This window comes from Pteropus medius, unplaced genomic scaffold (genome assembly GCF_902729225.1).
Source record: "Pteropus medius unplaced genomic scaffold, Ma_sr-lr_union100, whole genome shotgun sequence".
NCBI classification, from domain to species: domain Eukaryota; kingdom Metazoa; phylum Chordata; class Mammalia; order Chiroptera; family Pteropodidae; genus Pteropus; species Pteropus medius.
In genome coordinates, this window is record NW_024356336.1 from 4,262,024 (window position 1) to 4,286,132 (window position 24,109).

Below are 24,109 nucleotides of genomic sequence, written 5' to 3' on the forward strand. Positions count from 1 at the left end.
ACCTCTGGAGGGTCAGGATTGGAAGGGTCTGCAAAGACCACTTCCAACTCCTTTTGCTTTTCTCAGAGCAGGCCTGAGGCCCTGAGCCGGGTGAGGTCCTACTAAGAGCTGGGTACAGAGTGGCCAGGCACTGAGGCCTGGGCTCCCCACTCAGCCCTTGGGCTGGCCCAGTTGTCAGCTTGGTTGCAGGCACAGCTGACATTGTTTAAAGGAACCAATAAATTAATCCAGAGTATTGTGCTCATAGTACTCATCTCGGACCTCTTCGAAAGGACAAATGCTTTTCCCAAAGCAACTCCACGATCCAAAATTCACATACCTCCCATCCAGAGATGAAAGCTAGGATCCCAGGTGCACCTACCTGGTTTGACCCTTTCTTACTGTGGTACCCGAAGTCCAGAGGAGGGGCTCCTGACTGCTGGTGCACCTGTGATCAAGTCAGCATAGACACCTGATGGCCTGCCTTTGGCACTCTCTCATGTAAAAGACATGGCGTGGGACAGGAAGAAGGGCAGGTGAGGCCACAAACCAAGGTAGCCAACACCTGCTAAACAAATACATACAAATTTCATCCCTTCCCAAGTTTATCCACCTGTGTTATCTTAAGAATTCAAGTTTAGCACTATCCTTCCCACCTGAACAGTAGAAAGCCACCCTGTGTACAGTGCCTTCCATGCACTAGGAAGCCTGTCAGTGTGTTATTTAGATATTAGCTCCTTTAATTCCCATATTAAGGGAGCCCTGCAAAGTAGAAATCTTGTCCCTATTTCAGCGATGTGGAAACAGAACGATGGTGGGGAAACTGCCTGCCCAGTATCCCGCAGCTGGCACATGGCAAGGCCAGAACCTGAGCCCTGAGCTCTCCACACTCTAGTTTAGAACCATGAATCCTATCACCTGGAAGAGTCAAGAATCATCTGCCTCACAGGCCAAGAAGCTGGCAGAGGAGCATGTGAGCCCAGGCCCACTCCCATATCCTCCTCAGGTCATGTCTCTACATAAAACTAAAAGCCGGGATGGACAACCTTTGAAGGGATTAGGGAAGGAGGAGGAACTGGGATAAATCAGCTTAAAGTTTTGCCCTCCTTTCAACCAAGCTGCCAGTTCCTACATCCCTGGCCTTGGCTCCCATCCCACTCAGCTTACCCTTGGGAAAGTAACACATGTTTGTCAGCCTGGCAGCAAAATAATGAGAAAACCAGGCTGGAGTAGGAACAGACAGGGCACACAATGCCCCACAGAGCAGGGCCACCAGGCAGAGGCTGTCTCCACCCAGAGCACCATCACTTCCCTCCTGTGTTCCAGGCTCAACCTGCTGCCCCTTAAAGTCAGGCCCTCAGGTGTGGCAAGGACCTGAGAGAGTCTGGGATATCTTTCTGGAAAAGGTCTATACAAACGTTGACCTTTGTTGTTGCCTGGCAGCCAAATGACAGCAGGACAGGTACCCCTCAACCCCAACTGTCTGCCCCTGTTTTACTGGATGCAGCGTGGCTATCACCTCTGATTAAAAAATGCAGGGGTATGCTGGTTGACAATTTCAACCTCAACTCATCTCAAAGTCACTAAGGTTTATTTGGTCAAGTAACAGAGAGGTGGGGCCTCACGGCAAACAAGTGAGCCTGGGTTTGGATAAGTGCTCCCTCCAGCAGTGCCGGCCCCCTCCCTCTCCCTGGCCTCCTTCAACCTCAGGCCAGGGTGGTCAACAGAGGTACCCAGCACAAGAGTTACTGGCAGAAGCTGGCAAAGAAGTATGTGAAGATACTGTCTGGCTTCCGACTGGTGTTTGGGAAGTCAGCTCTGAGGCTATGTGAACAAGCAGCCAATGGTCCCCAGGGCCTCCTAACCTAGCCAAATGCAGATTGTCATATCAAGCCTGCACTGTTTTCTCACTTGACCCACAGGTGCTGCTGTGACGCCTAGGTCATGAGGAGCATGGAGTTGTAGTAGTGTCACATTTGCTCCTGGAAATGCATGACACAGACCAGAGAAGCACGAACAGCTGGAAGGAGCATCAGCAGAAAACATGTTATCTGTGCTCAGGGCACCATTCCCTGCCTTGGGCCTGGGAGACAGAGCCCACACACACCTGTTAAAGAGGTTATTGCGGCGAACCATCCGAAGGAAGCCAGTGGGGTCGGTCACTGAGTTGAGTTTGTTGTTCATCTCTTCAAACTGCTGGTCCATGATGTCTCCGGCTTCGCTCTCTGTTTCGCTGCTGGCACAGGCCCTGTGGGAAAGTGCAGAAAAAAACCATCAGAGAGAAGTAATGCTGTGCTGTGGAAGTCTGCTTCATGTTTCCGTGCCAATCCCCTGCTCAAAAAACCCCTGGTACTGAGTGCCTCCCCGAGGCTGGGTCACCTGTGTCCTCCTCAGCATCCCTGCGGCCTTCTTCCCTTTTTTGTCCAGTGCTTCTCAAGATGTACTCTGGTTGGTTGTTTCTGGCTGCTGCCCCCACTGGGCTGGGAACTCTACAGGAAGGAGCTATGCTGGAGCCAGTATTGGACTCCGTGTGTCTAGGTGCTCAACAGCTGTTTGCTGAAGGAACAGCACCATTTGCTGTGTCTGTGGTGGGCTGGCTGGGTACTCTTCCCAGAGTAGAACTCAGCTGAGTTGTGGCTGTGTGGCAATTCTCCTGGCATGAGGTCCGGTCCATTCCATTCCAGAAACAGTAACTAAGCACCTACCATGTGCCGGGCACCATGCGAGGCCTAGGGGACACATAGCCCAAAAAGGCATTTTCCAGACAAGGAGACAGATGTGCACACCGATTGCTGCGATGCCGGGCAGAGCAAGCACTGTTTGAAATGTGGGCTTGAGAAATATCGCTGATTGGAGCCCATTTTCCAAGCTCAGCATGAGGATGTTACAATATTTGAATTAATAAATTCATATTTCCCCTATGACAGACTGTAATAGAACTTTTCACAATGGATTTTAAATAAACAGAAATACCCAGGAGAGCCCTGATTCATCATTATTATTAAAATGACGAGAAGCTGATTAAACATAAAAGCCGTGCACTGTGGCCCTGTGAGACCAAGACAGACGCTACAGTAGCAAACCTGTCCAAGGGAGCGCTGCCACCTACAGCAGCCCCCTCCCAGTCCTCACAGGCTACTGAGGTCAGCAAGAGCAGGTCTCTATGCTGAGGCCCCCACCTTCGTTCAGCATGATGGTTCCATTCAGACTCTGTGGAAATGCTGATGACATCTAGCCCCCGGATGATTGTCAGCCTACATGACAACTTTGTTTAAAGTTTCCTGCTGGCCTAGGACCAGTGTAGAAGAGTGGAGAGCATCAGGACACTGGAGGCAGAAGACAGACTCACAGACACAAGCTTCTCACATGCTGGAGAAGGAGTCTAGAAAAGGACAGGCCTCCTGTCTCCCAGAGGGAACAGGCTCCTGCATCAAGATTTGGGTTTAAGGTGAACATGACCTGCTTCAAAACGGCCAGGCTGGTGAGACTGTGACATCAGGATTACACGACAGGGAAAGGTAATGAGACCCTTCTTCGGTCATTATGGCGCTGAATGAGACACAGAACCTGAAGCTGCCTAGTAAACTTGAATGTTCTAAGTGAACATCAACCCTGGTGTGATGGTACTTTTTTTTTTGGTCACCTTGACTGGGTCCCAGTGTGTCTGGACATTTGGTCAGACATTATTCTGGGTGTGTCTGTGAGGGTTTTTCTGGATTTGATTAACCTTTGAATGAGTAGACTGAGGAAAGCAAACTGCCCTTCCCAATGTGGATGGGCTTCATCCAATCCATTGAAGGCCTCAATGGAACAAAAAGGTGGAGTGGGAGAGAATTCCCTCTCTGCCTGACAGTCTAAAAGCTGGGATATTGGTCTTTTCCTGCTTTCAGACTTAGACTCAAACTAGAACTTATGCTATCGGCTCTCCTGGGTCTCCAGCTTGCCGACTGCAGATTTTGGAACTTCTCAGCCTCTGTAACCATGTGAGCCAATTCCCTATAATAAATGCCTTTGTGTGTGTGTGTGTGTTTGTGTGTGTGTGAGAGAGAGAGAGAGTGAGAGAGAGAGACAGACAGACAGAGACAGGAGGGAGAGAGAGAGACACACACACACATACACACAGACAGACAGACAGACAGACAGAGAAAGAGACAGAGAACGAGAACAAGAACGTATCCTATTGGTTCTGTTTTTCTGGAGAACCCAGACTAACATGCCTGGTAATTAGGCACCAGAGTCCCAGCTCAGCCATGTTCCTTGAAAAGTCCCAGTCACTGGGAAAGGTTCCCAAAAGCTGAAGCCCTAGAGAAGTGTCGAGCGGAAAGTCTTCAGGTACAGCACAGAGGTACGATTTCTGGGCCAGCTACTTGCCTTTGCCCCAGAACCATGCTGATGGCTGGTAAAGGCCATTAGCTTGCTTTTATTCCCCACTCACATAATCTGGAAATGATACTTCGAACTCAGCACCATGCCTAATATGCAGCAGATAGGCAAAGAGGAATTGCTAAATCAATGACTGACTGATGCTGGAGAGCATTTTCTAATGTGCAAAGTATTTTTACACAGATTTAATTTTATCTGCATGACAACACTGTGAGGTAGCTCTTATCATCTCCATCTTATTTCTGAGGTGACTGAGGTTCACAGAAACCAAGGAATTTGGCCAAGGAGCAGTGAGAGGCAGAGCCAGGACTGAAATGAGCTCAGGTCTTGGCAATGACTTCCCCACTCGTCCCCCTTTAAGGCTCTAAGCTTCTCACAAATTCCATGTGTCTCTCTGCTGGGGTTTGACTAGGGGAGGAGTGGGGGTGAATGTAGGAAGCAAGAGAAATCAAGAAAGTTCTGAGCACCTAAACAAATCACCATGGCTTCCATCCTGCTGGAGAACAGGGAATGAGGTTTAACTCCTCTCACCACTCCACAGGCATCAACTGAACAGCTGAGCCACTCAAGGCTTGAAATGCTCTCTTGGGAGCTAAGGGCCCTTCACAGAGACCCTGGTAAATATCACTCAACAAGCTCCTCCGTCCAGGGGCACATTTATCATCTGAATGCGACTGCCTCCATGGAGCTGAGAAATCTGCTTGTCACTCAGCGCTTTGCAAAGGGGAGAAGAATTGGCTGGAACTGGTATCGGCCTCTATTATCTTGCAGTTCCATTCTTGCTGTCAGCTGTAGATAGAACCTTCAGAATCTCATGCTTAATGGGATTGTTTCCTATTTCCTGACCCTTCAAAGTATTAACACTGAAGGGAAAAACAAACAGGAGATGTCACAGATAAGGGAATCTCCCATTTACAAAACAAACCTCATCTATATAGCATATAGTAGGGGTTGCAAGAGTGTCCTGCCAACCTGTGATCCTAACCTCTGCCACCCTATTTCTCTGAGAGACTTTCTAGAGGTGGCACATCACCTAATCACCAGAGGCTGATTCCATTCACTTCCAGTTATCAATGATTACTGAGCGGGACCTATGTGCAAGAACCGCAGAGGTTAAGCCAAAGAAAGTCACATTAAATCTACCTTCGAGGCACTTACAATCTAGTATGACTAGAGATTATTGGTTAAGGTGAATTAAGAAGGAGCATAGGGAGGACATCAGCCTCTAACCAAGATAAGGGCATAAAAGCTTTCCTGGAATTAGCTGCATCTGAGCCGTATTTTGAAGGCTTTAACTTTCACAGGTGTGTGTATGGCCGGGGTGGGGGGGTTAGCGGGGGGGTGGGAGGTCGCTTCCAGGAAGATAGAATGGTATGAGCAAAGGTATGGAGGAAAGATAGTGTAGTGGATATTTAGGGCCAAGAAAACAGCCCAGTTGAGCTGGAGCAGAGGGTAAGAGTGGGAGAGAAGAGGAGATGATGGTGGAGGGCCTTGAACTTGGAATGTAGTTGAGAGCTGTCAGTCCAGGCTTCTGAGCAGGGGGTGGCAGGCTCAGGGCTGCTCTTTGGGAGATAGTCAACTGGCCCAGAGTAGAGATTATAGGGGGAGGAGGGAGAACAGTTAGGTGGCTATTGGCAGCACCAGCTCAGAAGCAACCCTGAAGGCTCAGGGTCAAGCTCAATAAAGCCTAATTGGCCCCTCGCACCTACTAGATGCCCCATTCTCAGGAATTACTGTTGTGTTAATAAATTAATGTGCCTGGGTCTCAATGTGCCAAGTGAGGAAAGTTTTTCATAAGCTCTTGGGCTCTGAGGTAAGGACAGTGGCTCCCTCTTCTGCCCTGAGCTCTCATCCTCTATCTGCCATACAAACAGACTAGCCTGGCTGTAACCCACCTTCCTGATTACTCCCCATTTTTTGGTCTCTAATAATACCAACAACGGTTCTGCCTTGTCCTGTGATTGGGGCAGCTATCCCATTGGCCTGGATGTGCGAAGTAGGGTGGCCAAGGCTGAGAGTGGAAAAGTGAGAACTGACAAGAGAAATAGTACACAAAAAATAACTTATTTGCCTGGGAAACTCATTGAAGGGAGAGAGCAAAAGACAATTAGTAGTTAATATATGGCAGAAGGACAACTGGTGACAAACAGAGAAATTGAAAGTAGAAGTCTGTCTTAGGTGGAAGAGGAATGGGTTCAGTTTGGATATGCTGAATGTACAGACAGGACATATAGTTGGAAATGCCAAGTGTGCAGATGTTGATTCAATTATTTAAACACTCTTCCTCCCAAAAGGCCTGGAGATTATTAGAAATTTAGGTTTGGTGCTCATAAGAGGTTAGGACCAACTGTTTGATGTCTCACACATTTGTTCGCTCAAATGTTATTAAGTATTTGTTATAAGTATCCTACTGTACCAGGTTCTGGTTGCAGATAAACTGGAGTAAGCATATTCCTCCCCACTTTTCCCAATGCATACAACTATAAACCCTGGTTGCACTGCACGAAGCAGCTATCCGAGGAATGTGACAAGTAAATAATATCAAACAGATTGGGGAAGAAGACCAGCATTCAAAGAAGACCAAATCAGTAGTGAACTTCACATTTCTTGTCCCCCAGAATACCTCAGACAGGTCTCTATGCAACCCAAATGCAGAGGTGAACATCAGTGCAAACAGAGCTCCAGGAGGAGCTCTCTACTTCTGGATCAGAGAAAATAGAGAAAATTCCCCATATTTCTTATTCTCTTTCTTGTTCTCACATGTTCCAGGCCACAATCAATCTTGTGTTGATAGTGGCAGTGACAGCAGTGACAGAAAGAGCCTGAAGAAGTCTAAAACTCTGAAGGAAAGGAATTTTTAGGTCTAATCAGAGGAGATGTGATCCTTAGAGGATGGGACTAGGCAATCCCCTTTTTTACTCTTCCACCCTGCCTTTGCCCCTTGGCCCAAGATGTGAGAGTTGTCATGGGAACGGTACAGCAGAAAGAGGGTAAATAAAGCCTAAGCTTTCTGGTTAAAGGACCAAAAGGAAGAGACCTTGGGGAATCAAAACATACTGGTGAGATCACAGAGGAGGAGGAGCTCAGAAAAGGGACCATTCCCATTTCAGGAAAAAAAAAAAAGATGCAGCTCGCTGCCAGCATTCATTTAACATCATGTGTAGGAATTCCACATTTTCTAGGATTTGACATTTTCAGTGATCAAGAATTACTATATTTTGTAAATGAAAATGCCACTACTAAAAATAGAATGCTATAAACAGAATGATGTTAGTTGTTTCCAAAGACTATCAATATACTAGAGCAATGTGAAAATAATAATAAAAACGAGATATTTCATGGCAAACTTTGAGAGTAAGGTTAGGACTATAATCTGTGAGTTATCTCAGGGTAAACACTGCAGCTGCAAGTGCCGCCAGTGAGTATTCTCGAGGCGAACAGGAAATGTTTAAAGTTGTTCAGGAATTCCTGGATTCATCCCCAGCTGCACATGCATAGTTTTGACCCTAAAGAATTTGAGAACTTAAATACAAGATGGACCACTGCCTAGATCCTGGACAGGCCATTGGATAGTGTACCTGTGGAACAGATTTGAGTAGCACAGCAAAGACTTTGAAAATTGAACTTACATTGAAAGCTGGTCAGAGCTTGTGACCTGAACTCTAACCAGGTCAACTGCCTGCTGAAACACAAATATCAACATTCTCCATTGTGATCAAACAAAACTTAGAGTTTCACAACATAACATTCAAATTGTCCAGGATATAATCTCAAATTACTCAGCATTTGAAGAACCATAAAAATCTCAACTTATGTGAAAAAAGGCAATCACAGATGCCTTTTAGAATTATGCCAAGAAGACACAGATGTTGGAATTACCTAACAAAAGCAGCTATTTAAAAATGCTGCAACTAGTAAAGGAAAAGATTCTGAAAGGATAGCAAGCCAGGAGATCTCAACAAAGATATTAAGAAGCAAATGGAAAATTTGGAACTAAAAAAAAATAACTGAAATAAAAAACTCACAGTATGGGCTCAATAGCAGAATGGAGATGACAGAAGAAAATCAATATACTTGAAGACAGAAGAGCAACAGAGATTATCCAATCTGATTAACAGAGAAAAATATAGTTTTTGTATGTGAACGAACCTGAGGGACCTATGGTTCAATACCAAAATGTCTAACATTCATGTCTTCAGAGCTCAAGAACGAGAAGAGAGTGTAAAGCAGGAAAAAAAAAAAAAATGAAGGAATAATGGATGAAAATTTCCCAAATTTAGTATTAGACATAAACAGACAAATCAAAAAGCTGAGTGAAACAGAAACAGTATAAACCCAAGGAAATCCATGACCAGATATATCATATTCAAACTGCAGAAAACCAAAGACAAAGAAAAACATCTTGAAAGTGACAGAGACAAAAAGAGGCATTATGTATAGGGAAAATAATTCGAGTGATTGGAGATTACTCATCAAAAAGCATGGATGCCAGAAGGAAATAAAAAAACATTTTAAAAGTGTTGAATGAAAAGAATGATCAACCCAGAATTCTATATCCAGTGAAAATATCTTTCAGAAATGATAGTGAAAAGAAGACATTCTCAGAAGAAAAAAACAAACAAACTGGCAGACAGTCTCAAATAGCTCCCAATTACCCCTGCCTTGTGCAACTGATCTCCTCCCTGAGCATGGGCAGGTTTTGTAACCAACAGAATATGGCAAAGGTAATAGATGTCACGTCTGTGATTATGTTACATAAGACTGTGACTTCTGGATTACTAACAGACTCTCTCTACTGCCTTCTTGACTTGCATACCTTAATGAAACAAGCAGCCATACTGGAGAGGCCTTTATGGCAAGTAATGCAGGGCAGTCTCTGGCCAATAGTCAGCAAGAAACTAAGGCTCTCAGTACTACAGGATAAAAAGAAGTAAGTTCTGGCAATAATCTGTGAACTTGGAAGTAGAATCTTCTATGGTTGAGCATTCAGACAAGACCTCAACCATGGCTGACACTTTTATTGCAGCTTTAAGAGAGACACTGAAGCAGAAGACTCAGCAACCGTTAAAAAATTATAAAAAGAGATATAGTCAAAGACAGTAAGAGATAAATTAAAATGGATTAAAAGTTCAACAAATCCAAAAGAGAGCAGGAAAGGAGAAATGAAGGAATGAAAAATGGAGAAACAAGCATTAATATGCATACATAAACCTCCACATATCAATAATTATATTAAATGTAAATGGCCTAAATATAAAGTGACACAAAGGAATTTTAAAAAATGATCCAATTAAATGTTTCCACAAGAAACTCACTTCAAATACAATGATATAGCTAGGTTAAAAGTAAAAGGATACAAAAAGATATACAATGCAAACACCATTAAAAACAAAGCTGGAGTGATTGTATTAAAATCAAAGTAGACTTTGAAGCAAAGAAAATTACCTGGGATAAACAGGGACCTAACGCAATGATAAAAGGACCAAGAACATAAAATGATCCTAAATGTGTATTCAACAGAGCTTCAAAACACACAAAGCAAAAACTGACTAAACTGAAAAGACAAATGGATAAAATAACAGAGACTTCAACACTCTTTTCCCAGTAGTTGACAGAATTGGTAGACAGAAAATCAACAAAATACAGAACTGAACAAAACCATCAGGCAGGGGATATAACTGACATTTAGAGAACACTCCACCCAACAACAGAATATTCTTATCAAATGTACACAGACCCAAGGCAGGCCATCCCTGGGTTACAAAATAAACCTTAACAAATTTAAAATAATTGAAATCACGCAAAATATGTTTTTTGCCCACCATGGAATTAGATTTGAAAGTAAAAAAAAGAAAGAAAGATAACAGGAAAATCTCTAAACACTTGGAAACTAAACAATACACTTCTAAATGTCAGAGAAAGCCTCAAAGGAAATTAGAAAAATATTCTAAACTGAATAAAACTGAAAATACAATATAAATGTGCAGAATGCAAAGCCTTAGTGATAAATTGATAGCATCAAATACTTATATTAGAAAAGGTCTGCTATTAATAATCTAAGCTTCCACTTTAAGAAACTAAAAAAAAATCAATAAAATTGATAAGCCTTTAGCCAAGCATATCAAGAATAAAATAAGGCAAAAATGATCAATATCAGGAATGAAAGAGAAAGCATAACTAATGATTCCACAGAAACTGAGAGTATAATAAGGGAATACTACAAACAACTCCACACATATTGATTCGGCAACTTAGATCAAATGCACCAATTACTCACAAACCACTAAAACTCATCCAAAATGAAATAGATAATCTAAATAGTCCTCTAACTACTAAAGAATTATATTCATAGTTGAAAACCATCCCAAATAGAATTCTCCAGGTCCAAACTGTTTCAATGGCAAATTCTACCAAACATTTAGAGAATGAATAATACTGATTCTATAGGATCTCTTCCAGGAACGAAAAGAAAAAACATTTCTCAACTCATTTTAAGGTCTATATTACACTGGCACCAAAAGCAGACAAAGATAACATGAGAAAAGCCCTAAAGACCAATACTCCACAGATCGAATGATATAAAATAGACATAAAAATCATCAATAAAATATTACCAACTATAATTCAGCAACATATAAAAAGAATTATATACCATAGCCAAAGGGGGGATAGGGTTATTCCAGAAATGTAAGGCTTGTACAATATTTTAAAAATCAATCAATATAATCTACCACATTACGACGAAAGAAAAAGTACCTGTTTATATCAATTGATGCAAAAAGCATATGACAAAATCCAACACCAATTCATAAAAATTTGCAAAACAAATAAGAGAGAACTTTATTAACCTGATCAAGAGCAGCTACCAAGGGTCTATAGCTAACATCATACTTAATAATGAAAGGCTGTATGCTTACCTTGGGAACAAGGTACATACATCAGCTCACCATTCATATTCAACATAGTAGTGGAAGTTCTAGCCAGTGCAAAAAGGCAAGAGAAGGAAATGAAAGGCATACAGATTGGAAAGGAAGAAAAGACATTCCATTCACAGAAGACATGACTGTCTATGTAGCAGATGCCAAGGAATATACAAAAAGACCCCTAGAACCACTGAGTTTCATAAGTTTTCAGAATACAAGATCAACACACAAAAAATCAATAATCCTGTACACTAGCAATGAACAATTACAAAGTGAAATTTTAAAAAATGATCCCAGTTATAATAGCTCCAAAATGAAGAACTTAGGTATAAATTTAACGAAACATGTATAGAATCTATATCCTGAAAACTATAAAATGCTGACAAAAGTAGATCTAAAAAAAAATGTTGACATCATGTTTATGGATTTTTAATACTCAACAAAGATAGCATATTTTTCCAAATCGATCTATAAGTTTAACATAATTCCAATCAAAATCTCAAGACATTTTTGTACCTATAGGGAAGTTGAGTCAATATATGGTGACGGAAAGATATTTAACTTTGGGTGGTGAACACAATACAATATGTATGTATATATATATGTGTGTACATATATATATATGATGTATTATTGAACTGTACACTTGAAACTTATATAATTTTATTATTCGATGTTGCCCCAATGAATTAAAAAATAAAATTTATATGAAAAGGCAAATGAACTAGAGCAGGTAAAACTAAAACAATTTTGAAAAACTAAAATGTAGTTGGAGGAATGGCACTGCCAGATTTTAAGACTTACTATAAAGCTACAGAAACAAAGATAATGTGGTATTGGTAAAAGGACAGACATATATATCAATGGACAGAAGAAAGTCCAAAAATAGACCCTCATGAGAATGGTCAATTAACTTTTGACATAGGTGACAAAGACAATTTAATAGAGGAAGGATAGTTTTTTCAATAAACAGCTTGGAAACAACTGAACATACACATGCAAAAAAAAAAAAAAGTTAACCTTGTAAAATGAACCTCAGATTAAACCTCACACCTTATAATTAACTCAAAATGAGTCACAGATCCAAACATAAAAATGTAACATTACAACTTTTAGAAGAAAATATAGGAGAACACTTTTGTGACCCAGGGTGACAGACTTCTTAGATATTTCACCAAAAGCATTATCCGTAAAGAAATAATTGATAAAATTGACATAAAAATTAAAAACTTTTACTCTGTGAAAGACAGTTAAGAGAGGAAAAAGACAAGCAATAGACTAGGAGATATTTGCAAACCATATGTTAAAGGACTTGTATCCAGAATATATAAAGAATTTTCAAACTCAACAATAAGAAAACATACAATGCAATTTTAAAAATAAGCATAAAACTCGATCAGTCATTTCACCAAAGAGAATGTAAGGATGGCAAATAAGCACATGAAAAACATGTTCAATGTCACCAGCCATTAGAGAAATGCACTTAAAACTGTGACCAAATACCATGACGCATCTATCAAATGGCAAAAATTTTTTAATGCTGATACTATCAGGTGCTGATGAGACAGATCAACTGGAACTCTCATATACTGCTGGTGGAGAAGCAAAATGGTATAGCCATTCTGTGACCCAACAATTCCATTCCTGAAGAAATGAATTTATTTACCCTCTTTACCCTAAATAAGTGAAAACTTATGTTACGATGGTTTATAGCAGTTCTAGCCATAATTACCCCCAAACTGAAACCAACCCAAAGGTCCTTCAGCAAGTGAATGGATGAGCAAACTGTGGTATATCCATACAATGGAATACTCAGTAATAAAGAGGAATAAACTATTGATACAGTCAACAACTTGGAAGACTCAAAAACTTTAGACTGAGTGAAATAAACCAGTGTTAAAAGGATATGGTTCCATTTATATGACATTCTCAGAAAAGACTAGTAACAGAGAACTGATCAGTGGTTGTCAGGGGTAAGGGGTAGGGGAAGGTACAGGGTATGACTATAAAATGGTGGAGTTATTTGGGGTGACAGAACTGTTTTATATCCCAATCATGGTAGTGATTACACAAATCCATATGTGTATTAAAATTCATAGAACTATACACCAAAAGAATAAATTTTACTGTGTCAGTTATCCATTTATTGTCTCTGTGCTCCAAACTCATCCTTCATTGGATCATGGCCCTTTAAATATTTTTACTTTGTCAGCTGCCACAGTTTTGAGCCTTGTCAGTAGAGAATATGGAGAGACATACAGGGGTTTTGCCTTCCTGGTTCTGCTGGGCTTGGTCTGCAGGCTCTTACAGTACATACAGCTGCTCTAGCATCTGGCTCTTGCTGCATGGGTAGCTTCTCCAGTGACCAGCCCCTGCAGTGCACACAGCTTCCTACAGCTTGGGTGGTTTCTCCACAGCCCTACTTTTGCCAACAACACCCAGTGGCCATCAAATCCCCATGGTAACCACACTACATGGTTCTTCCCCCCCGCCACCCCGCTTAGGCAAGGCAACCTTTGGTTGACCTCATAGATCACAAGGATCTTGTCAGCTTACAATCCCTTATTTTTTATTTTTTACACCTACAGCACCTGGTCTTCCTTGGTGGTCTCCCATCCAAGTACTAACCAAGCCCAACCCTGCTTAGCTTCCAAGATCATTCGGGATCGGGCTTGTTCAGGGTGGGATGGCCTTAGATATGGGTGGTTCTGTAGTGGAGTGAGACATCTCCCTGTACATAGCTTTTCACAGCACCCTAGAGGACATATTTCCAGCAAGTTCCACCAGTGGGGAACCACAGCAACTTATTTGCCATCGAGTGAGCCATAGCAGTGCCTTCTCCAGCAAGGCTGGAATCTCGGCCCTTTACCATCATTGATCCTTGCTCCTGATATCTGCTATTCCTGTATGCTTTAGAATACCAGCCAATCCCTTTTCATGCTAATCTGTTATAATTAATAATTTGTTATCTTAAACTATCCATGTTCAAATTGCTGTGTGGTTTCTTGTTCCTGCTTTGATCCTGACTGATATATACTGTATGTTAGTTAAAAAATAAAATAAATCCTGTTATGAAATCCTGATAGTTATTCAGAAAAGATAAACTTTGGTGCCTCTCATTCATCCATCTGGCCGTCAGGCTGACTAACCCTCAAAACATTCATTGTGTGACCAGTGTATGCCAAGCCCTCAGCCCAGACTGGAATTACTGCAAATGAAGACAGCCTCTGCCCTTAAAAAGCTCAGAGAAGATACTAGATACCCACAACACACACGAAAAAACCTATTACATAGTGGTGAGTGTGTGTGTGTGTGTGTGTATGAGAGAGAGAGAGAGAGAGAAAGACACACACACACACACACACACACACACAGAGACAACCAGCCTTACACATGGAAAGGAAGGAGGAGGGAGGAGGAGGAGGAGGAGGGTGCGATTAAATGAACAATCAGCGGGGATGAGAGACAGGGAGCGAGAGAGAGAAAAGAGACTGAATATGAGAATATGAATGAACAACCAGTTGTGCAGAAAGAGCCTCTGGAGCACTCGGACTCATGGCCTGATTTTGGCCACTCTCCTGATGGCCATGATCTGAAACAGAAAGAACAGCAGAAAAGCACTGGCTTTGCAGACAAAACTAGTAGTCATAGTTTGGCATCACAGTTCAGCAAAGTGGAGATCAGAAGGCCTTAAGAGAGAAAAGGGATGTGAGGAGGGTAGTAAGGAGGAATGGAGGAGGGTATTCCTCACCCCCTCAGTTGCTCAAACACCTTTCTTTTCTCCCTATTCTGCACACATTCCGGTCCTGTTGACTCAGCTTTGGACCCTTGGCCTGCCTATATGTCCTGCCCTCTGGGCCTGACAACCACACTCCATCTCTCTTTCCCTGTGGCTCTCAAGGCCTAAGGATTCTGGCTCAGACCTGCCTCCCAGACCCTTTCTACTCCTGGACCCTTGAGGGAGGCAGAAGTCTCTGTTCACGTTCCAGGCCCCTCACTTGGCACTGGCACACCAGCCGGAGTCCTGGCTGGACTCTGCCCCAGCCCCCTGTATGGGGCTGAATGGAAGGTTGAGGTTTAGATCGTCTCAGTCATGGAAAACAATGAGGGCAAAATGTTAAAGTCGATACAAGCTGGCTGAAGGGCAGGACAGTGGCACAGGTCCCAGGGAGAAAATGAGAGGGGAGCTGGACAGTCCAGCAGGAAGGCAGCAGCTTCTCCATGGTATCCACCTGCCCTGCCAGCATCTGCTCTTGAGACCCTGGGAGAAGTCCAGCCCCTGCCTGCTCTGGGGAATATAAATCATGCCATCACCAGAGCCAGGCTCCAAAATGCTGTTCACATCCAGCTTTCCCCAGAGAGATGGAAATGGCCCATGAATCAAGCGCCACGGAGCCGTGCCAGAGCTCATCCCATTTCAGGGACAGGGCTTGGCAAGAGGCTCCAGAGAGGATTTTCATTTGCAAGTATGGCCTCTTGATCTCTCCAAGTACACACTCTCTGTCATCTCTCTGACAGTTGGAACTGAAGCTCCACACAGGCACACTTTAATTTATGTCTCAACATCCCTTACTAACTCATTTTTCCTTCTGGTCTATTCCCCACCCCCATTTCTAGGCTTCTTTTGCACTGATAACCAGTTACTTGCCAAAGACCAACCACCTGCAAACTTGAAACTAGAAACAATGGATGAGAAACTCTATTTCAGTTCCAATGCATAGGGCGGCGAGGTAGCTCCTACACCACTAGCCTCATGCCCAATGGAATCACACCAAGGGCAGAAAAATGCCCCTTCTTTCAAAGCAAAGACCTCTTCACAATTGACAAAACTTAAGGAAGCAAGAGTTAGTTCATTTGCTACCACTGCATATAATCATTTTGGGCTTTCTGCCAATGAGAGGCCAGGTCTGACTATGCCAGCATCCTGTGTTATAGGATTTGAGTTAGGCAGCAGAGAATATCGTGGAGATATGAAAAGATACACAGATGACAAGTACCATGGGCACTTACTGGGCTTTGCATGGCCAGTCTGCTGACAGCTGAAAAGACCCACTTATTCCAGAAGCCACTTAGCAAGAGTCCCAGAAGATAAACACATGGGATTTTGGAAATGCAAGATTTCTGAGACTTTTGAAATTTTCCCATGTGAACTACTTGCTAGTCTGTTTTTTTTAATAGTGATTATAAGTAAATCTTTAAGATGAAAAGAGCCTGGGGCTTGCTTTTATGGACAGCAAGGAATGAGAGAGCTGGAGAAAAAGCATCCTATAGGCTCTGTGAGCTGTCTCACAATGGAGAAGAACCCAAGAAACAGGTGCCGGTGTAAAGCTTTAAAGCAGGAAAACAGGCTATATCTTCAAGGATGGGAGAAGGCAGTGGTGTAGCAGACAACTTTGGGGCATCTGCTCTGATCATAAAGATTCTATTTCTAGAAATTGCCTCCCTGAACCATAGGGTGACGGGGCAAGTTTCCAATGCTAAGTTTATATCTGATGACCCCCACTGCTGATTGGACCAGACTGGACATTCGCCCTAAGCGGGGCCAATCAGATTCCTTCTCCCAATATCTATGCATTGGAATTCAGAGAGAGAGTTGAGTACGACTTTCCGTGGCTAGCTCTGCAGGCTTGTGTAAGCACAGGAGCTGTTCAGGGTGGTCATTTTCCCACTCTGGGACTAGGAGTAGGGAGCACTTTTTATCTCCAATTGCAAATTGGAGGTCTGTAATAGGAGGTGCGAAATAAAGTGTCTGAGCGGTGATGAGAACCAGATTGCCCTGTGCAACCCAGAGGCTCCCCACAGACTTCCTTTTCTATTCTAAGCTTTCTCTTGAATTTCATAGGACTCCTCATCCCCATAACCTTATTATAAACCACCCTCTTTGGTTTAAGCAAACTTTTGAGAAAATTGTTGCAGAGAGAGAGGAAGAAGAGGCTTGAGAGGTATCTTCAGAGACCTGTGTGGCCTTACTTCAGAGAGCTGGTGCCACAGCTGCCCAAGTTGCTCTGGCATCACTCAAATTGTGGGGCACATGGAAAAGTAGGCCAGCAACAGTCAGTGGGCAGGAAGAGTGTGCCCTGCACACTAGAGAAATATGCGCTAGAATCACTCATGAGGACAATGTGAAGGCTGTTCTCCTCAGGAAACCCTTTGCAGCGAGTCCACTCTTATATTCCAGACTTCACAATCCGAGAATGCATAGCAAGCACAGAACCTGAAGTCAAATTCACTGGTTCAAATCCACACTAACAGTGTGGCTCCTCCAGCATCTACTGTCCACACTGCCTAAGGGGTATTACAGTTTCTTATCAGAAAGTCAAAGTCACTGTCATTCACTTGTCTCTCTGGAAATGCTTATATTTGGATGAAACTAGATTTAATTCCTTGCTCCTATGTATCATTCTAGAAATTGCTTTTCTCTGTATCACCTCAAGATTGTAATCCATACTATTACCTAACAGTTATTTATAGAACAAATCTTCTATTGGTCTGAAGACAAATGATTATATTTACCTTCCAGGAATCTACACACACACACACACACACACAATAAGCTCTGATCTGTGCTATGATTATTAAACTGATAATAAAAGTCTTCTTTCGAAATGCCTTAACATGATCATATGAATAATAAAAAAAAAAAGCCTCCAGCCTTTGGGATCCATAATAATCGTGTAATTTTAACTCAGAAGCATTTTGTGAATACACTGCTTATCTCATGATCTGGAATTATCTGGTCTGCACTTAAGTGTTAAGAGGAGGAACGTTTCTCCCTAGACTTCCTTCCTTCAGTAAACATAGTGATCAAATAAATGAGTAGGTTTCACTTCCGTTAGCTCAAAAGCCTGTGCACATGAAGACAGAAAGACGGTAATCGATTTGAAGTCTCTATGACTTGGTCTATTATTTTTGAAATCTTTGCTGAGAACGTGTTGGCAATGGATTGCTCCCCCAATAAAGCCGAATTCAACCCATATGGACAGCGTGTGTTGTAGCGAAAAGAGCCAAAGCCCTGCAGTCTGCAAGATCTAGGTCTGAACCCCATCCCTCCTGGGGGTCACTACCCTTGTCGCCTAGGGCAAGCGAACCTCTCTTCTTCACAGGTAAAGTAGGGATAATTATAGGATTGATGACGTGATGGAAGTATAGCACCTAGTGAAACCTGGTAGGCACTCAGTGCGCTCCATGGACACTTCTCCTTTTCCAATTTTGTGAATACACATGTGTGTTGTGCAAGAATGTATACACACATACACACTTGCAGGCTCAGATATATCCAGGAAAGAAAGTCATCCCCACTACACAGGATTGCTTTGAGCACCAAACAGGAACACAGGTGAAGCCCCTTGTAAAGGCAGACTGTACAGATGAAAATGATCAGTGTTGTTATTATAAACACTTAGGGGATTTTTTAGCCATACTGATTATTTAGCAGCAATGTGTGTGCTTTCCTTGGTGAATATGCCAAAAGGTAGGAAAAAATAGTACGGTGACAATCTCGTTTACTTTCTTTTAACTCCAGAAGTAAAATATACTTGTAAATATTTAAATTGGTTCAAAAGGTAACCAAGTGAAAATATAAAGCCCCTCTGTCTCCCCACTGAGTGAATACTGCTCCCATTGTGTCAATAGAGAAGCCTGTATGATAGCTATATGTGTAACTATGTGGAGGTGTATGCGTGTATACGTGTGTGTATGGGAGCAGAATGTCAGAATGAGATCTTAACTGAGGTACCAGTAAAACAAACATTAGCTACTAAAGGGACAGGTGCTGTGCCTCAGCTGCCCACGTGCAGGTGAACACGAGAAATGGTTCCGAGAACCTGTCCCAGGACTCTACATCCCCAGCAGGATCAGGGGTCAGAGAGAAGGAAGTGAGGAGACTGGCAAAGAGAATTCTTTGGAGAGAGCCTATCCCACACAGTGTGTCCCCATCACATCCTCTTGGGCAAGGAGTGAACAGCATCTCTTCTGCCTCGAGCCTGATGTTTTCATGGGGGTACAACTCAGAGAGCCTGGAAATGTACACCCTGGAGTTGGGAGAGAGACTGGGAAGACCCTTGCTGAGTGGGGTCTCACAGCCCCTTGCTTGTCCTGGCTCAGCTGGGGAGAGATCAGCCTGCAATGCTAGAGTTTGCAGGAGTCAGGGATGCAAGTGTGTTTCCTGAGACCACATGGGTCCACAGAGGGGGGAGCTGGCATGACTTATCTCAGGTTCTGTCCAATAAGGCCACTTAGAAAGGCCAAAGGAGATGCACCACCAGATGCCAAGGGCTGAGAAGGTGTCTCAAGGGAGCCTGCAGAAGACCCAGATCTTGCAAGCTGCAGGGCACCTCTAAAGTGCTTACAGAGGGCCCACAAAAACAAAATTCCACTTTAACCATGTGCCAGGCCTAAAGTCCTTAAGCCACCTAGCTAAGCAAGAATAATCCTATCTCCTTACCTGCCCTCCCTCCACTCCCTTGAGATAGCAGTGAGTGAGCAATAGAGGTGGGAGGAGATAGGCTTGCCCCTCACCCTCAGCAGGTTTCCAGCCCAAAGCAGGCCTGGGTGAGTGTAATGCTCTCTTCTCCTTGGACATGGTCGAACAGACCCTGGCTGTTGCACACGACCACATTCAGGTTAGCTGGAAGAGAAATTTAAGTGGCCTCATAATTTATTTGATAACAAGAGTATATTCTGGGCTGTCTTCTCTTATGGTCCAGGGAACCATATTGCCTTTAGGCATGGAGGAAGGGAGGCATCCTTTCTTTCCTCCTGGATTTTTGTTCAAACTTGAGGAGAGAACTGCCCTGCTCCCTCCCATTCCCTAAAATGGGGCCCTGCATTCAGAGCCATGGTTCTGCACAACAGGATTCTAAGGCAGGTAGTCACATTTGCCTAGGTGGGAGATTTTTTTCTGCCTGGGTAAATCCACAAAAGAGCAGACGCCTGGGACTGTGAGAAGAGATGATGAGGGAACTGAAGTGTCAAAAACACAGCCCGAATAGAGTATACTCACTCACCCAGAGATTCCGGAGGCCCTACCAAGTGCAAGATGCTAGGAGAGATCCTACCAAATATGAATCTGCAGCCTCAGGCACTTCCAGCCTAGTGGGGAGCTGACTCCACCACAAGCCAGGAGCTGCAAATACCTGACACAGAAGGACACAGGGGTGTGGGGCGGGAGAGGCGACTCATAGTCAAGGAAGACCCTTTAGGTCCTCTCAGAGGCACTGGCACTTGAGACAAGATAAGGAATGATCTAGAGTTGAGGTAGGTAAGGATGACAGAATAGGGCATTTTGGCAGATGAAAATGACTGCAAAAGGACAAAAGTGGCATTAAAATAAAATACATAAATATTGTCAGACTAATTTTCTTAAAACCAGCTCCCTAATTAGGCATCAACTACATGAGTGCCACAGCTGCTGCTAGAAGAGAGTGCAAAAGCATGGTGTTCAAGACCACTGTCATCTAGCACCAGTCCACCGTTTAAGTCTCATCTCCCACCACTGCTTGAGACAAGCCTGCTCCATCCAAACCCAGTACTCTCCATTTCACAAACACACGTGCCATGTGCCACCTGTCAGCTTTGCTTTGGCTATGCCCTCAACTTGGACTGCCCCTCTACATCAACCTGACCTGCCTATGCATGTAAAAGTTATGCCTTGCCCTCAAAACCAGCTCAGATGTCTTGTCCTCTAGAAAGCTTCCTCTGAACACCTCTGTCCACAACTGAGCACTCCCTCCTCTGCACATCTCCAGGTAGACAACTCCTAAGCTCCAGGCACAGAGGCCTGTAGCCAGCTCATCTGAAACCCTCATTAGATGGACAGGTGTGGACCCAGTGGCCCTTTCTTGCATGTCTCCGGTCTGCACAAGGCCTAGCATGTGGCAGAGCTCAGTGCAGGCTGGGCGGCTGCACAAGGAGACAGGCCTCTGCATCAGCACTGCACCGTCAATACAGCTGTGAGACGGCTGGACTGCACAAAACCTCACCACACAGGTTAGCCTCAGTCCCTTCCCAGGAGAACCAAATCAGGCACTGGAAAAAGAAAACATGCACCTTTAAGTAAACGGTGCCTTCACAGCAATTGTAAAATGCCTTTCTGCCATTTCCTTCCTAGAATCTTGAACTTTCTTCCTGTGAGGTGACCAGGGAAAGGAGGAATTGTTATAGAAAGGATGTGTTTTTTTTTTCTTTTTGTTTTTTTTTTTTAAAAGGAGGGCTGCGTTTCAGGGCTAGATTTCTGGAGTACTGGAGGATGCTGTGCCCTTATAGGCTGGTCCGAAATCCACGGCACTTTCTAGAACAGGCCTTGGCTGCCCCTTTCCCTTTCCTGGTTGGGGACTATCTAGGGTTCACGATGGCCTTGCTTCACTTCATCATGGGGCGTGTGAGAGTGTATGCATTTATACAGAGGGTAAAGTGGTGAGTGTGGGCATTTGTGAGGGTGGAAGCATCTACAGTGTGTGGTAGTGAAGGCATGAGATGAGTGTGTGTGTAGTGTGCATATCATGTGACAGTGTTACATGAGGGCTATATATGGAAAGGGTATATCTTATGAGGTGTATGTCATGTGAGTGTAACTGAAGGGGTGTGCAGACAAAGCGTTCAATCAGGTGAGTAGCTCTGAGCCCTTCCCCTGGGCCTCTGAAATAAGATAACCATTCTTATCTATAGGGCCCCCCCAATTCCAGTCAAAGGACAATAGAGTTGAGACATTAACAACAGCAGAAGCCAATAACTGAGTGCCAGGCCCTTGTGGCATCAATCCTTGTAGCACAGCTAGGAGGTAGATCTTACCATCTTCGTTAAAGATGTTTAGATGGGGACTCAGAGGAGTTCAGGCACTTGTCCAAGTCCCCACTGGTCATAAGCAGCCGAACAGGGCCCGGGAGTCAGCTGGGCTTGAATTCAGGCCTGTGCCTTCCCATGCCACCATTCCAGCCTCTAAGGTCTCAGAAACTGCCTGATCCGGGAACATGTTTTCTAAAAGCAATCGGGGACTGAGAAGTCCAAAGTTCACAGAAGTGGTTCCATTACCTCAGCCCTCTTAGCAGCAGCAGCAGCTCCCACATGTATTGCATGCTTTTTAATTTCATTTGATTCTATGTTCTTGTGTAAAACACAGGCTATTATAACTGAAAATGGTCTTCATAGATCACCGTGAGATCTATTTCCCTTGTCTATTAAGAGCCAAGAAGGTTTCTGGGAGGGGCATTTGCATATGTGATATACACGCTACATATCATTTGAGAGCACTACGTGGCGCGGTTTGAGCAGCATGAAGGCAGTGTGGAGTATGGGCATACCTTTTACTAAAGGGAGACCTGCCTGAGTAGGTGTTTAAAGATTGTTGTTTCCTACAACTGCACTAATACAAGTTATATTAAAAAGCCAATTGACCCCTTTAACAAATGAAAAAGAAATGAGGGTTTAGGATAATGAGAATATTATAGCAAAGCTCCTACTGTGTCTGCTTATAATGGGAGTCCTGCAGCTAAACCTCCATGGAACACTGTGAGAACGCCCCTCAGAGTTGTTATAAATGCAACTGGCCCTAATTTGTCATAATGAAAATGCATATTCTCATACAACGTGATCCCCTTAATGAGGAAAACTAGAGGGGCTGTGTGGCAGTTTTATTTATAATCCTCTAAATCTAGGTAAATTGCACATTTGAAGTTTCTATACAAACAATGTCACCAAGAGCTACCAAACCGAGTCTATTTGGTCTGGATAACAAGACCATTTATAAACAGAGAAAGTCAAGGTGTGACTAAATGCTAGGCAAGGACCAGGGGGAAGGAGTTATTCTTTATGTAGGGAATAGTGTCTAAAAGCTTGGGGTGACTTCTAAAATTACTCCCTAATCCCTTGATCTTTTGTAAGATTGTTTAATTAAAACAGAGAAACAATAGTTGAGGGGGAATGTGACTCTTACGCTTGAACAGGAATCATGTAAAGTCTTTGATTTCTCCTTTCTCTGTGATGTTTTTTGAATAGTCATATTCGTTACTGTTTAAATTGAACTTTGGGTGGAAACAGTTCCCTGTTCACTTACAGTCTTTGTTTCCAAAGAAGATATCCAGAAACACTGGTTTTCTGAAACAAGTCAAAGTAATATAGGATTTTCCTTTGTTAATATTAAAGTATTTTACCTCTGGGGGAGAACCTGTTCTTGTTCCCTCCCTCCCTCTCTCCGCAAAGCATATTTCCTGCTCTCTCTAATTGGATTTTCTAAAAGGATCCGTTTCCCCTTTTCTATTCCAGATGCTTGCGATACAGCACTGTATAAAAAGCCGCTGGCTGATGTCGTTCTTGTCTTTTTCTGCCACATTAACCCGGTAGGGGGTTTAACAGCTCGAGATTTTGAAAAGCTGTTGTCAAGTCATGAAAGCCCCCAAATGCAACTTAAATGGTTATTAGCTAGTGGGAAACGTCCCCTGAATTCTAATACTTCCATTTAAATAACAATAATAAAGAAAATAATAACAGTAAGAGTAAACTCAATTCCTTCACAGCCTTGATTATACCCTACCACCCATAGTCCACACAGTCCACAGCTAATTTATACAGGGTCTGGGGGTGAGGGTACAGCTTTTGGCTTGGTGGGAGCTGCTGATTTTACAGCCAGCCAGCAGGGGTCGCCCAAGTCATCTAGCAGCTAAATCGAAGCTTCCATGACATTGTGGATAATTCCTTTAAACAATCCGAGGCGTAGACAAAAGAGCCAAGGGGGTTCCTTGCTCTATTAAAAGCCCTGAAACACATGTATTTGTCAAATGGAAAGGTGCAGAATTAATTGAAAAAGAGATGGAATTTGTATTCCTCAGCTC

General features: G+C 43.3%; 1 protein-coding gene and 1 pseudogene across 1 annotated transcript in view; both read right to left on the reverse strand.

The window, feature by feature from the left end:
• Window positions 1–24,109, reverse strand: part of TTC28 (tetratricopeptide repeat domain 28) — a 630,275-nt gene that overhangs the window by 43,908 nt on the left and 562,258 nt on the right. The window contains 1 exon segment of the mRNA XM_039861871.1: window positions 2,087–2,227. Within this exon segment, the coding sequence (XP_039717805.1) occupies window positions 2,087–2,227 (141 nt within the window).
• Window positions 13,865–13,983, reverse strand: LOC120602057 (uncharacterized; annotated as a pseudogene).